The 19,947-nt window shown below is 43.1% G+C and overlaps 1 protein-coding gene across 1 annotated transcript in view; it reads right to left on the reverse strand.

Moving 5' to 3' along the window:
* TBK1 (TANK binding kinase 1) overlaps window positions 1-19,882 on the reverse strand; it is a 30,515-nt gene extending 10,633 nt beyond the window's left edge. Inside the window, exons 1-13 of the mRNA XM_081211540.1 lie at window positions 19,729-19,882; window positions 15,045-15,163; window positions 13,552-13,692; window positions 12,637-12,766; window positions 10,347-10,528; window positions 9,376-9,536; window positions 7,386-7,496; window positions 5,162-5,341; window positions 4,785-4,981; window positions 4,399-4,457; window positions 3,811-3,902; window positions 2,205-2,306; window positions 1,544-1,622 (exon numbers count right to left, since the gene is read on the reverse strand). Of these exons, the coding sequence (XP_081067666.1) occupies window positions 1,544-1,622; window positions 2,205-2,306; window positions 3,811-3,902; window positions 4,399-4,457; window positions 4,785-4,981; window positions 5,162-5,341; window positions 7,386-7,496; window positions 9,376-9,536; window positions 10,347-10,528; window positions 12,637-12,766; window positions 13,552-13,692; window positions 15,045-15,131 (1,521 nt within the window). The 5' untranslated portion in view covers window positions 15,132-15,163; window positions 19,729-19,882. The remainder of the gene's footprint in view (window positions 1-1,543; window positions 1,623-2,204; window positions 2,307-3,810; window positions 3,903-4,398; window positions 4,458-4,784; window positions 4,982-5,161; window positions 5,342-7,385; window positions 7,497-9,375; window positions 9,537-10,346; window positions 10,529-12,636; window positions 12,767-13,551; window positions 13,693-15,044; window positions 15,164-19,728) is intronic.
* Window positions 19,883-19,947: the final 65 nt, after the last annotated feature.

The raw sequence follows: 19,947 nt of genomic DNA on the forward strand, positions 1-19,947 counted from the left end.
ATTAAATGGAAAATAAATAAAAATTATAGTGGAACCTTGGGTTGCGAACGTGATCCATGCGGGAGGCACGTTCGCAACCCGCAGCGCCGCGTCTCCACAAGCACATGATGCAATTTGGCGCTTCTGCACATGCGCAAAGAGCGATTTGGCACGTCTGCGCATGCGCAAGCACCAAAACCCGGAAGTTGTCCTGACCCACCCCCACAAGTTTACTATACTCAGTTATCAGAACTGCCAGAATGGCCAGATGTCACGCCCAATCAGATTAAGAGGCTAATCGCAAGCCAACTAGCTAATAAAGCTCCAGGAGAAGACATGATCCCAATGGAGATCTATAAGATAAGACCTGATTTCTGGTCACCCATTTTTGCAAAATTGTTTTCATACATTAACAGCTCAGGTTGCATACCTGAAGGGTGGAAGTTGAGTATAATTGCCCCAAAATATAAAAAGGGTGATAAGAAAAACCCTGCCAATTATAGACCCATTAGTTTGTTAGATGTAGCCTCCAAACTATATGCCAGGCTCCTTCTTGGGAGACTAGAAGAATGGGCAGATACAAATAAGGTGATATCTGAAGTCCAGGCAGGTTTCCAAAGAGGGAAATCCACATTGGACCAGTGCTTTGTGCTGAACTTTCTGCTATGTAAAACCCGGAAGTAACCCGTTCTGGTACTTCTGGGTTCGGCGCGTCCGTAACCCGAAAACGTGCAACCCACAGCAATCGCAATCTGAGGTATGACTGTATATATAGAAAGAAAGAAACCCTGGTTACTTTAGAATAGCTGAAAATGTCTCAATGATTGAAAATTGGCCAGAAACCTGCAACACCTCATAATAGCAGCAAGCCAAGCCACATTTCCTAGAATTTACAGACGTCCACCTTAACATACTTTAAGCATCCTTGCATTGGAGGAAAGAGAGACTTTCTACTGGCTGCCAAGAATCTGTGCTTACAGGCAACATCCCTACATTGTTGTCACTGTAAATATACACAAAACACCACTGACACAAAAATAGAAAGTTATCTACATTGAAAGAGATCTTTTTATTTTTGCTTTTAGGGTGTGCGATAAACTTTACTGGAATATTTCACCAGCACATTAATGCTCAACACCTGTATTAGTTTGATCTCCCTGCAGTGCTGTTGTGAAACTGCTTCAGCATCGCATTTGGGGGACGTGTTTCTTCATGCGAACATCCATGCATGTGAAAAAAGCATGGCTCGCTATTTTCCCCACAAGAATTCTGCCGTATGCCACTTCTACACACACACACACACACACACACACACACACACACACACACCAAGCCACAAATTTGAGCGATTTCCCCACGACTGTTCACATCCAAATTGGAAAGAAATAACACATACACTAAATAGATTCATATGAAGAAAATACCACCAGCTAATGAACATGCTCAACAAACATGCTAAAAAAATAAGTGGTTTTCCTTTACAGGAAAACACTAAACATACCAGGAATTTGCAAGAAACACCCTTATTTCAAGTACTGTAATGCTGCAATGTTAATATGCTTACCCGTAACAGCTTGGAGTGTATGTCTGAAATTTCATCCACTTCTGACGGTGCCAGGTTGTTTTGATACATATTTTGATATCTGTTCGCCAGAAGACAAGACACACAAAGTCAACCTACGTACAACGGCCCACAGATCTGTTTAGCATGATCAAATAATCGTTAACAATAAAAATAAAAAACCCTATTTGGTGATATGCCAAAATAAAATAAAAACAATTATTCTGGATCCAACAGAACAGTACATCTACAAACACCTGAAATAGGGAGACCTGGGTATACAATTGAGCACTAAATGTGCGTGGAGATATTTCTGCAGACCTTGAAAGCAGTTTTGCTGAAGGCTAGTTAAAAGTAGTTTATGTAGTTAACCTACATTTTAGGGTAACAAAAATTATTTTATTTATGTTTTATATTTATACCCCACCTTTCTTCCAAGGAGCTCAAGCTGGCATACATGCTTTGCCCGCCCCCCATATCCTTGCGAGGTAGGTTAGATTAAGTGACTGTCCAAAATCAGCCAGTGAGCAGGGTGGAGGCATTCTGTAGCAAATGCCCATCACTGTTCCACAAGACTAAGACTGGATATTATCCAATGACATGAGAAATGCAGACCTTCCCAGCCTGCAGCATTCGTTCTAAAAAAGAGCATTTATATACTCACATTTCCCCAGCTTTTTCTATGTTTCTGTTGCAAAATTCCAGCTTGATAACCACCTCTGTCTTTTTGTGTAACGTTTCATTGTAATCCTCTTTGATTATTTCGCTAGAATGAAGACCAACTGCGTCAGCACAGATATGAAAAATACCGGATATGCTAGCCGCGTGCTACAATAGAAAACGTCTGCTCTATATAAAAACTGACACACTCCCACCAACCCATGGAAAATAAATATGCATCGTTCAACGTCTTGTTGGTTGTCTTAACTGTTTTTATATGTTATTACAGTGGTACGTTTCAAACGCCGAAAACCCGGAAGTAAATGCTTCCGTTTTCAAACACGCCTTGGAAGTCAAACGGCTTCCGCTGAGTTTTTTTTCCAATTTTCTCTATTGAATTTGCAGGCTGCCCTTTGCGCCTCAGTTTTTGAACGTTTTGGAAGTCGAACGGTCTTCCAGAATGGATTACATTTGAAAACTGAGGTACCCCTGTATATTGTAAATCATTTCAGTATGCCTCATAGGATATGATTCATAAATGAAGTAAGTGATAAGTAATGAACATCAACTTCTTCCTGAAAAGGTACTATATTCTAAGAACAGGTGGTGACCATTTTTGGCACGATTGCCAACCTGCAGGTCCTTTTGGACCCAGGAGAGGGCAGAACGGAGACAGAATGGGGCATAATGGGGCAGGGCGTGGTCTGCTGGTACGCAGGGGAGCCGGGAACGGAACCTCCATGCAAAATGGCAGCTGCATGTAAACAAAGGCCACAATTCTAAGTACTTTTAATCGGGCGATAGTCCTCTTCTGAGTAAACAAGCTTAAAACGCCATCAACCTGCATACAAGAATTGCTTTTGTAGATGGAATTTGATGATTAACAGAAACTTAAGTTAATAGTTTACTGCAAGGAACAGGAAAGCCTGTCACGCTGTAACTACCTCCTATGAAGCACCAAAGGATACACCGTATTTTTCGCTCCATAAGACACACTTTTTTCCTCCTAAAAATAAGGGGAAATGTCTGTGCGTCTTACGGAGCGAATGTGTGGTCGATCACTGGCTCCCTTTCTGGCCCTGCCCCCTTGCCCAGGACTCCATTGTTGAATGTTCTGTAGACAGAGGCTGTTTGTTTCCCCAGCGACATGTGACTGGCTGATTAGATTATCTGTCTGGAAACTGTAGAAACGGCTCCCTTTCCTTTCCTAAAGAAGCTGCAGAACTATGAGTTGAACCCCATAAAAACAGGATTTTTTTCCCTTTGCAAAGTAAGCTCAACCACGTGGAGCTGATCCTCAAAAAAGGGGGCTTTTCCCCTTTGCAAAAGAAGCTGCACAACTGTGAGCTGATCCCCCCGAAAACAGGGCTTTCCCCCATCCTCCTCTAAAAGCTAGGTGTGTCTTATGGTCAGGTGCGTCTTATGCAGCAAAAAATACAGTAATTCTATTACAGCTCAGGTTTGTCTATAGCTGGATGTGCATGGCAGTTGTTGGGCAGAGATCTCTCGGGCTTTCCACCTTTGTAATTGGCACTTGGAATACCCGGGGTCAGTAAGTGCCAGAGAAATGATTCACTCTGCCCGATCAAGCAAATCACAGCGCCACTTACATTAACCATCTGATTCCCTTCCGCATCAGTTCCTGGTACAGCAGTAAAGCATGGGCAACTCTGCAGGCGTAACAAACAACTCCTGTAACCGCCTGGAAGACCAAAGAAAGGTGTGAGCAGCATACAGTACAGTTTGTCACAAGCAAACAGACTGTGATAAAACTGTAGGAGTAAAAGAAGCATATTTTTAGGAAGCTAAATCATGAAAAGGTTGTACGTTGAGGCAAGTGGGAATACTGAGCAACACACTTATCACCAAGACAGAATTAAAGTTTGAGGTTTCTAAACTTTAGTTTTACAGTTTGGACTTCCTAGACATCTGTGAGGTGCAAAAGGAGCACATACTCTTTAGAGATTTTGGGATATTGGGCTGGGACAAAGGGTAACAAAGGCAGCAAGGAACTCAAGATACTACCTGGTAGGCAGGATACTGTATATTAAAGTTGGGGTAGAATATTTGGGCTGAAGGGGAGACTCCATCTAGAACAGGGACTTATCGGGTGTTCTGCCATATCCAAGTTCAGTACCAATACATGTATCTCCCTTATAGGAAATGGTTCCATGACACAATTATGAAGAGATACTCACTTTTGCCATGCTTGCATCAGTATCTAAGTCATAACGTTGATGGACCTTTGGAAGCAGAACTAGAACAGAAGTATTTTTTTAAAAATAAGCAAATAGCACTCAAACAAATTCAGAATATAAAAGAAAAATTATGATTAGGATTGCTTTATTTCTTACAATTTCCATTCCACCCTTCCTCACATGATTTTCCAGGACAGCAAACCAATTACTTGCTCACAGTTTTTTAAAAAGTAACTTATTTGGTCACATAGAGGGCTGATGTTCGAAACAGGATCCAACAAAGTAACGTGTTTAAAATAATAATAATAAAATCAAGTAATAACAATTCAGTTCAAATAAGTCGGCCATTAAAAAAGAAAAGAAAAAAACAAGAGACTCCATCATACTTTCGTCATAGAGTAATCCTGTGATTTTCACAGGCTCCCTGCTCACGACGATTATGGGATTTTCTTCAGTGGTTCTGGGGAAAGATTGTGCCAATCTGCTGGGCTCTAGGACTAAACGTCGGCCTTCATATATCAGTTCTTGATTAACTGAAGCTATTTTTGTCTGTTTGTAGACCAAATCATGAAACATGGCAGCACTGTTTAAAAAGAAGAAAAAATACATTTTAAAAATGGCTCCTAATGCAGTAATAAAGACAGAGTGAAAGGAGAAAGAATTCAGAGTTAATAAGCAAAACTGTTCTATTCAGAGGTAACCTGATCCTATCAGTTTGAAATGTCACATAAGAATAAAGATATGAAAATGCTGAAATACTTACTTATTATGGATGTGAATATAAATTTTGTGTGCAGTCATTTGTTGCAGAGAGAAAACATGAATAATTATTCGGTGGAGTATATCGCTCGTCTCTGCAAAAAACTGATCAAATCCCCAACACTTCTCTTGATCTGCTTCAAGAATATTTGCAAGAACGGGTGTGAGTAGTACTTGCAGGCCCCTAAAATAGAAAAATAAACACATTTGTTTTTAATTCTGAGTAAGTACGACATTCCTTCTTTTCCTTCTGCCCACTCTTGAATCTGCTGGGTTTTGTGTATGTATAACAGCACTGCCAACAGCATAAAACTCTCTAGGCTGCCTTGCCTAGGATCCGACTGGTCAATGATTACTCATATCCTCTATGAAGCAGGGAAGACATTACCCACTGAGATATTTCCTCAACGCTTGCTAGGTAAAGATCATCTAATTAATCAGTATTTTGTACAGTGCGAAGGGTGTCAACTATTTTCTGTTAGCGGTGGGACAGTTGGTGGCAGCAACAAGAGAGACGTTTGCTGAACACATGCCCATCACACTATATTATACTGCAGGATTCATGCATGAAATGCATTTGCACCTATACTGCAACAGAATATTCTTCACTTGGGTAGATCATTTCTGGAATTTCTCATAGTAATTTAATAGGGGGGAGCAATGTATTGCAGAATATGCAGCGACAACCCAAAGGCAGAAAAGAAAAGGAAATCCACCAGCAGATTCAAATGTGAAAGCAAACTATAATTCTAAGGCAGCAAACCTTAGGGCACTTATTTGAAAGCAAGTTCTATTGAAATTCATGGGTTTAGCTTCCAAATAAAACTCGACGTGGACCATACATTTTGCTTTCCTGGTTAAGTGTTGCAACTAAATAGCTGAACCATGGATGAGGATGGGCCACAAGCCAGGATGTGAAACTATGGTTTGCAAGCCACAGTTTGTGCTGATTTAAGCATTTCATCTGTACCTTATAAGGCACAGATGGTTACAGCTGTTTCCCCAGCTCCTAAGCTAGAAAAAAAGAGACTTCAGCTGTACAAACAGAACCTTGGCTTCACTAGTTAGGATCTTAACCAGGATTAAAGCAATGAACCATGGTTACTGCCAGACATATTGAGTCTAACCATGCTCCAAGTTGGGGCAGTGATATATCATCAACAACTGAAGCATAATGAACAAAAAGCCCCAAAACCTTGGGTTTCCAAGAAGAAGTTGTTTCTTAGCATCCTTAGCAGCAACATCAAAGAGAGATATGGTATCAGGATCATGAAGTTGAAAGAGTTATTGGAGGTGACCTAGTCCAAACCCCTTGCTCAGTGCTAGCATCTTCTTTGAAACGCCTTAGGGTAGTGATAAAGCTGGGTATCAAATCCAAACTCCTCTTCTTCTTTACATCTATGTTTCACCTACAACAATTTGTCTGAGCTCTAATGTTGTTGTTGTTGTTTAGTCGTTTAGTCGTGTCCGACTCTTCGTGACCCCATAGACCAGAGCTTGCCAGGCACTCCTGTCTTCCACTGCCTCCCACAGTTTGGTCAAGCTCATGTTGGTAGCTTCGAGAACACTATCCAACCATCTCGTCCTCTGTCATACCCTTCTCCTTGTGCCCTCCATCTTTCCCAACATCAGGGTCTTTTCCAGGGAGTCTTCTCTTCTCATGAGGTGGCCAAAGTATTGGAGCCTCAGCTTCACGATCTGTCCTTCCAGTGAGCACTCAAGGCTGATTTCCTTAAGAGTGGAGAGGTTTGATCTTCTTGCAGTCCATGGGACTCTCAAGAGTCTCCTCCAGCACCATAATTCAAAAGCATCAATTCTTTGGTGATCAGCCTTCTTTATGGTCCAGCTCTCATTTCCATACATCGCTACTGGGAAAACCATAGCTTTAACTATACGGACCTTTGCTGGCAAGGTGATGTCTCTGCTTTTTAAAATGCTGTCTAGGTTTGCCATCACCTTTCTCCCAAGGAGCAGGCATCTTTTAATTTCGTGACTGCTGTCACCATCTGTAGTGATCATGGTACCTTTCTAAATAACAACCTTGGGCAATAAAACAGTGGCAATAAAATAGCATGTGTGGGAAAGCAAACGTTATATATGCACAAAAATGGTTTCCAATACCAACACAAATGAAGTGAAATACGTCTGATATCAGCTAAGGAAAGCAGAGGGAGAAAATACACTCAGCATCCAGTTACTTAAGTGAGTCAGCAATTTGATGAACTTACTTTGAAAGACTGCAGGAAACAGGCATGTCACGACTCCATTCAATGGGGCCATTTTCTGCTTTTTGTACTCCAGATATTGCACCGGAAAGCTTTCCAGTTATGATTTTGTACCTTTGGGATATTAAATGGGTAAAGTGCAGTCATTTAAAAACATAAGAATTTCTTTAAAAGCTTAATCATAATCTTAATAGGAATTATCTGTTTGCGACCTTGGACCAGATTACTGCTCAGGGATAGGCCACACTGTGTTAATAGGCAAATTTCCAGCACACAAGAGTTTTCCAGAATCCTTTCTCAGGAATGTGAAGTAACTTCTGTTGTATAAAGATTTGAGACAAATTCATATTTGGGGGGGGGGATAGAACATGCCTCCAGAACCAAAACTATGAGTTATTAGAAACAGCAATCAGTCGTTAGCATTTAAATAATAATAATACATGTTTATTGGACTAAGTATCTGTGTAAAACAAAAAGAAATATTTCATTAAAAACTGTGGATGAAGAAAGCTTTCCTGAGAAATTTTTGCAAGGTCCTTCTTCCCCAGGCAGTCCCCAATGACACTTCCCTCACCTTTCCAGAGAGCCCTATAACCATTTGAAGCAGCTTATTGGGTGGTACATAAGGAAGGAAGACTCAGCAAGAAAAGCATACTCCAACAGGAGCATCCCTGAAGCCGAGTTCCCCTAAGCAGAACTCTGGATCCAATCCATTGGCTTGCTTTCTCTAACTTGCTAAAGCGAGCTGGAACTCAAAGCAGATCAATTCACAGGTATGGCTAATGATTTGCCATATTCTCTCTCATACTAAAAGGCACAATACAGTGGCACCTCGGGTTAAGTACTTAATTTGTTCTGGAGGTCCGTTCTTGACCTGAAACTGTTCTTAGCCTGAAGCAGCACTTTAGCTAATGGGGCCTCCTGCTGCTGCTGCTGCGCCGCCAGAGCACGATTTGTGTTCTCATCCTGAAGCACTATTTCTGGGTTAGTGGAGTGTGTAACCTGAAGCGTATGTAACCTGAAGCGTATGTAACCCAAGGTACCACTGTAATGTGTAATTCAGTGGCATGACTACTGCATAAATGTCACTCCCAAATTCTGAATGACAGCCACTGCGGATGTGAAAATCCTGCATGAGTTCAGGGCTTTAAATTATATTAAGGTTGCCAAGTGAGTTGCTGCCATGAGTGACACTTTTTGGAAGTTTTCATCTGGAAGCTGAATGTATGGTTGGATCTAGGGGTGAGGGGAAGGCCCAACCCACAAGTTGGTGGAAGATTCTTACGTGACAAAAGAGAACTGAAATCCTTGGTGCGCTTAAGTTTGCAACAAGGTCTAATATAGCATCTCAGGAGACACACTTGTGGTATGTCCATGTTTTACAAAGTCTCTTGCTGGCTCTTCTGCAACCAAGCCAGGAACTACTTCCACTTGGGATGCTACTAAGTGGATCTGCCCTAAGTTGTCTTCTTTTAATTGATGGCCACAACTTTGGAAACCAGGTAAGAATATAAGGAGAGCTTGCCTGCTGGATCAGGCCAATGGCCTATTCAGTCCAGCATCCTGTTTTCACAGTGGCCAACCAAATGCCTGTGGAAAACCGACAAGCAGGGCTGAATCACAAGAGCACACTCTACGTTGCCCATGTGGCTTCTAGCAAGTTATTTCCTGCAGGGTGTTAACACATATATTCCAAACACAGTTCTCATGCTTTGATGAAGATGCCACATCAAATCTGCTCTCAACACAACTAGAATAAAAATAAAAAACCAGTTCTACATGTTTGCAAAAAAGCAAAGTAATTTGACAATAATTTAACAAATTCACTGGTAAAAAATGAGGAAGTGGCAGTACATGTAAAGCCAGTGTTAGGTATTCAAGAGTTTACCCAAATCACACAAGATTTTTATTCCCTCAATTCTTACGTATTCGTTTTCTATTTTTTATTTGATAGCATAATTTGTGGATAAAGCATTTCCTCTAAATTACCTACATCACTTCCTTGTTTCTACGAGGCCCTTCGAAAGGCCGAAAGGGTAAACTTCCAGTTGCAGCGTGGTAAAATGTCACCCCTATGCTCCACAAATCAACCGTTGCCCCGTATTTTTTCTGATGCTCTTTTCTCAATACTGCTCGTTCGTACATGTCGGGATGCTAAAGGAGTAAGGGATAAAGAGAAGCAATATTAGAATAAATTGCTTCATCAGCAAGCAGCACAACGTACTACGTGTCTGTCAGGGAACTGCCATCGACTCAGGGGCGAGAGGGGAAAAGCCAGATGGATTACAGAGAGCCCCCAAAGATCGTGGGAAGCAGCACCTCCTCAGCAGAGGAGAGTAACCACGCTTCCAGTGGAGAGGAGCTTCAGGGCTCAGAGGAGGCAAGGCAGTGCCAGGACCCCTTGCCTGAGCAAAGAGGGGAGGAGAGACGTCCTCCATTACCCACGCCCTCCTTGCGCAGTAGGCTTCTGCGCAGAGAGGGGAGGCGCAGACTGGGCGTCAAGAAACTACTCTGCTGGGGAAGGTTTAAGGACCGCCCACTCTCAGATTCTGCCAGTGAATGAGCAAGACACGGAATAGTGGCGCTCTGCATGGTGAAGGTTTTTTTGGCACCTATAACAAGGCTTTAAGACAGACCAGGGAGGCATTTGCCTGATTGCTCTCGAGCAACCCCCTGATACCCTTACAGTGTCCAAACTTTCCAATTGTTACATTCAATAAAGGTTGACATTACCCTTGAATGTGCCTTTGAATGTGTGCCATGGACAAAACTGGCCTCTGTCCCTCTTTTGTTCCCTCCCTCCTCCGACGCCCACTCGCATCTCCATCACAATATGTTGCTGATCAATGAATTCACAACTCAGACTCTGCTAGCAGCCATGCAGGCTGTTGCTAAGATGTTTGCTGCAAGTATCAACAGATTACACAAAAAAGGCTAAGGGAAAAAAAATGTGTGTAGGTTTACCAAGTATTCTTCTGTACCGTAGAGGGAGACAAATTGTTCATCATCATCCAGCTCCCTAGCAGCCCCGAAATCTGTCAATTTATAAACAGATTGACCATCTTCACCTATAACTCGCATGATATTGCCTGGCTTGATGTCACGGTGCACTATTCCATTCTCACGAAGATGGTTCATGCCAGCCACTTAAATGCACGGGAAAATGAAGAGAAATATATGTAAATTTTATATTTTTATTGGATTTATTCCCCTAAATCTGTATTTATAAGCACTGAAAGAAAGCATGCAAATGTGACGGCTGAAATTCTAAACGAGTTTCCACTGAAAGGAGTGTTCCACTGAACAGAGTTCCACTTTTGGCATTCGCTTCCCAGAAGCAGCAGGGGAGGAGACAGGGATTTCTTCTGATTCTCTTCCCACCTTTGCCCTGCAGTCCATTGGAAATCTGCCCCGTAAGGTTGGGGAAAGCTCGGGAACAGCATGAAGGGTGGCACATGGGGAAAAGAGAAATTAGCAAAAAATACCACCCTACTCCTCCTCTCCAGTGAGAGCTTCTGCTGCACCACAGCATGAATGGAAGGAGCCCTGCTTAGGGCTTCCATGGTGATAACCAGCAACTTTGAATAGGGCATAGAATCAGACCAAAAGTCAATGAAACAATTGCACCAATTGAATAGCAGGATCCTGATAGCTAGTTCTATAGTCAATGTTCTAACTGCTCCATTTGGACCAGCTTTAGATTCCAAACATGGATCAAAAGTACGTTTCCGAGCACAATTCAAAGTGTTGGTGCTGACCTTTAAAGCCCTAAACGGCCTTGGTCCAGTATACCTGAAAGAGCGTCTTCACCCTCATCGTTCTGCCCAGACACTGAGGTCCAGTGCCGTGGGCCTTCTGGCAGTTCCCTTGCTGTGAGAAGCCAAGTTACAGGGAACCAGGCAGAGGGCCTTCTCGGTAGTGGCACCCGCCCTGTGGAATGCCCTCCCACCAGGTGTCAAAGAGAAAAACTACTAGACTTTTAGAAGACATCTGAAGGCAGTGCTGTTTAGGGAAGCTTTTAACGTTTAATAGACTACTGTATTTTAATATTCTGTTGGAAGCCGCCCAGAGTGGCTGGGGAAACCCAGCCAGATGGGCAGGGTATAAATAATAAAGTATTATTATTATTATTATTGTTGTTGTTGTTGTTGTTGAAAAAGAAGCTCCATGCAGAGTGCACTGCAGTAGCCCAGTCGTGATGTAACTAAGATATGTGTCACTGTGGTCCAGTCTGTTTTCTCCAAGAAGGATGCGACTGGCACACCAGCCTTCCTTAAGGGAAGGAATTGTGAGCACTCTTGGAGGACCACTGCCTGTTAGCTTATCCACTCCACAGTCTAATAGATGGGAGTGGCATGTGTACATTTAAGAGCAAAAGTTACCCCTGTGTAGCTTAGTACACCTGCATGCGTCAAAACCAAACTTAAATGAGATTGCATCCACCCTATGGTTCCATATCTGAATGCAAACACGTTCTAACTAGGCTAAACATTCGAAGACGTATTTTCCGCTCTGTAAGATGCACCAGACCAAAAGACGCACCTAGTTTTTGGGAGGAGGAAAACAAGGAAAAAAATATTCTGAATCCCAGAAGCCAGGACAGCAAGAGGGATCTGGCTTCTGGGATAGCCATGCGCAGTGGCGTAGCATGGGGGGTGCAGGGGGGGCCGGCTGCACCGGGCGCAACATCTGGGGGGGCGCGCGCTCGCACTCGCAGCTCTCTGCCCCTACCTGGCTCACTCACTCTCTTTCACTGCAGTGCTGGCTGTGCGAATCCGATCCGAGCCGCTGGGTCGCCGCCCACTGTGGAGGGTGTGTGTGCCAGGCGTGCGGTGCGGAGAGAGAGCGAGGGACTATCTGGGGGAGGGACAGTGCAGCGGCCGCCCAGCGCAGCGCTGAGCGCGGGAGAGAACCACACCAGACCAGACCAGGCAGCAGCAAGAAGCTGGCAGCGGCGGCAGGTTAGGGGTTAGGGGGCGCAAATTACTTGCCTTGCCCCAGGTGCTGACAACCCACGCTACGCCGCTGGCCACGCTGGGGGCTTTTCCCCAAGGAGGGAGAAAGGCAGCCCTTCACGCTCCACGCGGCTTTTTAAAGGGAGCGTTGAGCAGAGCCTCCCGCCTGCATTCACTCCATAAGAAACACACATTTCCCCTTACTTTTTAGGAGGGAGGAAAGTGCGTCTTATAGAGCGAAAAATACGGTACGCCCATTATGTGACATTAAAGTACATAAGGAATCAACTTCCACCTACCAACATCTCTCAATACAATTAAGAATTCTGCTTCTGGCAACCCGTAGGCATTAGCTGGCTCTTCTAAAACTGTATATAAACTGCCACATGGGCAAAATTCCATAACAAGCACTTTATGTCTAGATGTTGTCTAGAAAAGAAAAACAAGAAAGGTTTGCAAGTTAACATGCAACAAGTCCCAGTGCCAGAAAGAAAGCAAAAAATCTTCACTGCCAAAAAGTTTAGCCAGACCCCCAGTTAGTCTAGAAGAAAGATCTAAGTTCCTTTCCTATGGGTTAAGAAAGAAAAGCAAATAAAATTATCTTGAGCAGAGATAAAATCAATGTAATTTACAACTTATGGTCTTTAAAAATCAAGGAGAGAAGAAATCGAAAACTGCCTACAAGGATTTTTGTCCAATCTTTTCTCCACCACTCAAAAGTTCAGTCTTTTCGGCTGCCCAGAATATACTTGATTCCCCTTAGAAAGCAAATGAGACTATGCACATTTCTTGGAAGTTTTTCTGAAATTGATGTTAGTTATTGCCATCAGATATTAGGAATGACGAGCAATTTTAAGAAGGAAAGCTTCAAGGATGAATTCCTTTATGTGTGTCTGCCACACCATTATGTGGAAGCATTATTTGAAAGCAATTCTATTCTGTACTGAATGCAGTCGTTAAGGGAAGACTTTTAAAAAAGAAGGGCCATTATTAAAAATCAAACAGGTGTTTCATAATTATATACATCATATGCAATAATGCAATGCAACCTGTTCTAAGGCACATTCATAAATGTTCAAAAACATATCAGAAATCATACACTGTCCCCGTGAACCTCAAATCAAAGAAAAGGCATTCTGATCACTGGAACCCAAAATAAAATAACAAGACAATGGTCAGTAGGCTACCAGAGCAATAGAGTTTTTTAAAAATACCTCTTCTTCTATGGCAAATAATTTGACAATGTTCTTGTGATTCAATTTCTTCAACACTTCAAACTCTCTCATCTGAACATCCACGGGACGAAGGAAGCTAAAGTTATTGAACACTTTTACGGCATACAAGTCTCCTGTTTTCTGTAAAACAAATAGAGAGTATTTAAAAAAAGAAAGAAAAAGCATTTCACACAATTGACTAGGGAATAAAAACCTTGTTCCTGCATTCATTACAAAACTATAAAAATATACTATGCATATGAATAAAATAAAATAAAAACCCTCAACACAGTGGGATTTACTTCTGAATAAACATGGAGGTGAGTTTGCTTTAAAAATAATGTGGGGGGTTACACTTTGGGTTGTATCCAACAAACTCAATGCACACATGGAACAATTTCTGTGGCCACAATGAACTTCTGCTCTCTTTCCTCAGGTAAAGGTAGATCCAGTCGTGGCCGTCTCTGAGGTTGCAGCGCTCATCTCGCTTTACTGGCCGAGGGAGCCGGCGTACAGCTTCCGGGTCATGTGGCCAGCATGACTAAGCCACTTCTGGCGAACCAGAGCAGTGCACGGAAACGCCATTTACCTTCCTGCCAGAGCGGTACCTATTTATCTACTTGCACTATGATGTGCTTTTGAACTGCTAGGTTGGCAGGAGCAGGGACCGAGCAACAGGAACTCACCCCGTCGCAGGGATTTGAACCGCCGACCTTCTGATTGGCAAGTCCTAGGCTCTGTGGTTTAACCCACAGCGCCACCCATGTCCCCTTCCTCAGGAGGATTGGGCAAAAACCCAGAGAAGATTGGGGGGGGGCATGTGGGAAGGGAAAAAGAGAGAGAAGTGGGGAAGGGAAGTTTGGTTGTGCTTGTTTTTAAATACTTGGTAACTATGAAAGATGACAGACAACTTCAAAATGCATGTGTTGAATCCAAGGGTGTCCATACATGAGTGAATAAAATTTCCACTTGCGGAATGGGATTTCCCTTCCCTATCCCCCAAAATCTGAAGGATCTGGGGCCCTTCCAGAGCAGACTTGGTAGTGCGGGGGTTTACAGTGGGAGGAAAGAAAATCCATTCATGCCATGTTGGATTAAAGGCTGTTACTTCAATACCCAAACAAAAAAAGGAATACATGTCATTTTCTAAAGGTTCCAGTGTGAATAACTTGCTAATTACTAACTAGCACTTTACCTTCAGATTAAGAAGGGATGTGATTTCAGTTATCTCCAGTAAGATTTTCTTATACTCTACAGTATGGTAAATCTTTTATATTTCATGAGCCAAGCAGTTACATGGGAAAAGGGTATTATAATTAGACCCTCTTAGTCATGCCTCCTGTATTTCCAGTAATTTGCACTGCTCATTGTATATTCATTTCATAAGAGAAAAAAACCCATCCCATTTAATTTTACAATGACAACAGAGACTACTTTAGGATCGTATAAAAGCGTTTCCAGCAGACAGCTAGAACTTCTGTCTCTATACAAACCTTGTGTCGTCCACGAAAAACATTTGCAGTAGCTCCTTGTCCCAGAATGTCCGAGAGAAGCCAGAGATAATTCGAAGTGCTTTGCATTTTTGCTCCTGATTGGGCAATTCTTGTTTGACCTGAATAGGGAAATAGATACTCTGGAGTTAATCGCCACAGTGCATGTGACAGTAGACAAAAGTTTCATGTTTTATTCAAAACCTAAGGGAAGTACCCTAGGAAGATTAGCCTGAATAGTTTCAGAAATTCCTTTTCACTGAAATCCTGGAAACCACAGGATGAAGTAATTCTAGTTCAAACCTATTATTGGAAATGGAGTTTGAAAGGTTTATTTCTGACTTCTGAATATGGATGCAGAATAAAATGGAGGCTAATAACAGAACTCTATGCGTTGTTTTCAGTCCCCATGGGATTTTTATCATTTTCTACATTTGTTTTCAAATTTAGTCAACTTTATCATTTTCTACACTTGTTTTCAAAATTAGTCAAGTTGTTCACATTTAAGTGTAAAGTCTGCAAAAAGATGATACAACTGTACAAGTGACCATGGAAATTATGTTACCAATGAGATCCACAATCCAAAACATTATCACAATATTGCTTCACAATATCAGTATTGATATTGTAACTGCCCATGTAAAATCCAAAGCAAGACTACATTCATATTAACTCCATTCTGATCCTTTCTTACCAGCTTAATTCATTTCCTATGATATATTCACAACTAGCCTTCCATGCTAGTGCTCCTTTTATTTCTATCTGTTTTGATTTTCTTTTCCAGCTTTCTGCCCATTTTGTCTTCTATGCGCCAAGAGCGGCACACCTATAATTATTTGCAAGGTGTCAAGTAGCAGACTGGGATGCTTATAGAGATTTAACACTTGCAGAAACCTATCAAAAGTGAGAATGGGGACAAGGCAATTCCAACATGGATCCTTCTCCCTGAACACACGAGAGAATTGGCAATGGTTCTCCTTGCTTGCTGAAGCTAGCTAATCGAACAGTCACAGCCCATCCTGCCTCTGAAAGTCTTAAGAATGGTTACCACTGAATCAGCAATTGAGATAAGTCAGAGGTAGGCAACCTAAGGCGCAGGGGCCAGATGCGGCCCAATCGCTTTCTCAATCCGGCCCGTGGATGGTCCGGGAATCAGCGTGTTTTACATGAGTAGAGTGTGTGCTTTTATTTAAAATGCATCTCTGGGTTATTTGTGGGGCATAGGAATTCATTCATTCCCCCCCCCCAATATAGTCCGGCCCACCACATGGTCTGAGGGACGGTGGACTGGCCCCCGGCTGATAAAAGGTTGCTGACCCCTGAGATAAGACGTAGGAGAAGAACAGAAAAGCAGAGACTGAAGGAAAAAAATCTACCCATGTTTGGGTAGATTGGCTTGCTTCTCCCCACCTGTCCTGTTTAGGTAGCTTAATGGTTCTCCTCCAAGTTTATTTACGTAATTCAAGTCAGTTGAAGTGTGAGCTAACATTTACCCTGAGTAATAAACCTTATGTTTTCTTTATTGCTTCAACCAAAGGTTTTACAAGATTTCTTCCTGCAAGCATCCCGCAATATATTTACTAAACTCCAACAGGGAAAAGAGGTGCAACAGGTAGAACTTTGATTGACTGCTCTTTCTAGTCTCCTGTAAAAGCAGCCACAGACTTTTCAGCCCTTTCTTGATCTATAGCTTTGCATGCAATCTCCTGCTGGAGACAGGCAGGCCTTGTCCTTGCAGCCATCTGTCTCTAGCAATGCAGCTTGCAGATTTCTTTTTTAAAAAGCATTTACAGAGATTTATAAATCTAAAAAGGTTTTTTCCCCCCTTCTTATATGGCTTCAATTTGAAATAGCTTAGCAGCAATTGCGGTTCATTATGATACACCTCTTCCTCCTCCTCCTTTTAAAAATGTATTTGATTGATTTTCAAGATGCACTTCCTTCTTCATCAAAGTTGACATAATAGAAGGGTTAGCGTATTGTTACTATAAATAATCACCACTATACTACTGCCCACTTGCAGAGAACTTTACAATCTATATGGTGAAATTCTATGCAGATGTGCTCAGAAGCATGCCCCTTGACATCATAGATTCAGCTTGGTATAGAAGTTAAGAGTATCAGACCACCGCTGAATACACACCGTACCTTCAAAGCACACTTTCTCCTTCAAAGAATTTCCAGCTGACAAGTTGCAATCTACCAACCTAGCCTACATCACAAGTGTTGGACAAATCTGTCCCAGGGATCTTTCCCAGAGGGATTCAAATTTCCCTCTGAAAGAAGGAGTCTACACCACGATCAAGCATAAGCAGATTTATTGTAGGTCGACACAGTACTGTGGGCAAAGAACTCCGCCCCCCCAGCAGCTCCTGCTGGAAAGAGGGGACTGCACATTCCAGTTCACATCACAGATAATTTATACCTTAAGACCGTTCAATATCCCTAGTACAATTCCTATTGGTTAAGAAATTGCAGTTTACAGGCTTCCCGATCCGACTACATCATGTCTGCTCCTAAATTGAACATGTAAAACATGTTCATATATCCCAATAACATATATCCCATTTCCATTCAAATTAGCAGGTTTTTACAATAGGGGTGAGTTTTATAATATTCATGAAGCATTTGAGCATGCGTACTAGTGCTTAAACTATCATCTGCTATTTCTCCTTGTTATCCTGGCTCACCTCTGAACTATAAATCTGTATGACATTTACAACTCAGGTTGTAAAACACGCTGATAAACAGTTCTGCAAAGAGGCCCCCCTTGAACCTCTTTGTTCACAGAATCGGTCTTAAGGCAGGCATGGTCATCCTCACCATACCTTCCCTAAGAATAAAACTCATTTTCATTCATTTATCCCACAAGGAAGATAAAATGGGGCTTAGTGAACACACAATGTACATTACCTTGAGCTCCCTGAAGGATAGATGAGAAAGAAATTTCACATAAACATGCATGCATGTATACATACATACATACATACATACATATGTACATTACTGCAGCCTTATTCTTCCTTCCCCATTCTGTAGCCAGCTGATGAAGCAAAGTCATCATATTTACCTTTTCATGGAACAGAAGCTAATTCTCATGACTACCCAATGAGCCTATCAGCACAATCATATGCATATTTATTTTGAACCTCAGGTGAATTCACATGGGGCTTACTCTCAAGTAAGGAGAAACAGGATTTAAGTCTTTGACACCAGGCCCCTGCCATGGGGGGGGGGGAACCTGCATCACTCCAGCTGTTTTGTGATTTTATATTGCGAATTTACATTGTGAACCACCCTGAGACCTGCAAGTATAGGCCGGTATACAAGCTGAATAAACAACAACAACAACAACAACAACAACAACTCTCATCAGTGCCAGGCAATAACCTGGAACAATGGGAGTTAAGAGTCCTGCAACAACACCAGGTTCTAGATTATTTCATTAAGATATACAAAAGAAAAGTTAACATTGAGTGGCCTAAGTCTATTTGTGAGAGGGTGAAAGCTGAATCTAAGGCAACAAACCCGTCATGGAACTATGTAACGCTGGCCACTGATTTGCAAATCACCCAATGCTCCACAGCTGAGCCCATAAATGATCTTTACTGCCAAAATGTTATGATTGCACTCGGGCAACAGGAAACTTCCGCTTCCATGCGCAATCAGAGAAAGCCGCTTCTCTGTACACAAGCTCTCCAATTAGAAATATGCAAATCACATACCTCACAGTTGAGCCCATAGGGGGATCTCCACTGTCAAATATTATGTTTGCATTCCAGAAAACAGAAAACCTTTCTGGTGATTGATCCAAGGCGAATGCTGCTGCACACAAGCGATCCTGTTATAAATGTGTAACTGTGTGAATACACCCTAGTAAGTGCTAGGTCACGAGGGGCAGGAGGACAATATCTGGGGTGCTCGGTTAAGAGATGGAGGAAAGAATCACGGAATTGTAGAGTTGGAAGGCGTCCCAAGGGTCATCTAGCCCAACCCCCTGCAATGAAGGAATCATTCTTGCCCAACGTGGGGCTCAAACCCACCACCCTAAGAGTCTGATGCTCTACCGATTGAGCTACAATGTGACACCTGTCAGCGGGGTGGCGGGTGGAGGAGAACAAGCGGAAGGTTGCCGGCTCAATGCCCAACAGAGGCTCCTGGATCTTTTATTTATTGATTTATTTTAAATAATTTTTATTACATTTTCCATTTTAACAGTCCAATCCAATCACATTAAATATTGCAAATACATATCATATAGTCCGAATATTCTGCCAAATTATAAATTTTGGCTCCTGGATCTTTTAGATATGCACACACTTCGGGCCTCGCTCCTCGGTGGGCACGTCGAGAAGACTGCGCAGCTCAGAGGGCGAAATGTTTAGAAGGCAAAAGGAGCAAAGACTCCGGGCAGCCTAGGATTCGAACCCGGCTCCCGGGTCGCTCTGCGTGCGGTGCACGGGGGTCGCTTCTGTTTTGAAGCGCCCCTCTCCGGAGGGTTGCACCAGAGCAGGGCAGTGCCGGGAAATCCCCGCTGCCGTCGGGCCTGCAGAAAGGCTGGCCGAAGCCTCGTCATTCGCTCGCCTGGGCGAAAACGAAAGCCAGGCAGCCACGTTCCCCGCCGGCTTCGCCTCTTCCCTGCGCGCGCCCCTCCCCTCCACCCGCGCCGGGGCCCGCGTCGCCTCACCTGGGTCCCCTCGACAGGCCCCCTCCGACGGCGAGCGCGGGAAGCAGCCCCCGGCCAAAGCAGCCCCGCTCTCCTCGCAATCGGCGCGGCCCGCCGAGCAGCCTCCCTCGTCCGGCTCCCGCTCGCCTGCTTCCGGCTTCCTGACGCTTCGGAGGCGGGGCAGCTCCGTGCTAAAGGACCCGGGCGAGGAGGGGACGTCCCGGGGCTCACGCGCTTGCC

Source organism: Podarcis bocagei (assembly GCF_964188305.1).
Source record: "Podarcis bocagei genome assembly, chromosome: 10".
NCBI lineage: Eukaryota > Metazoa > Chordata > Lepidosauria > Squamata > Lacertidae > Podarcis > Podarcis bocagei.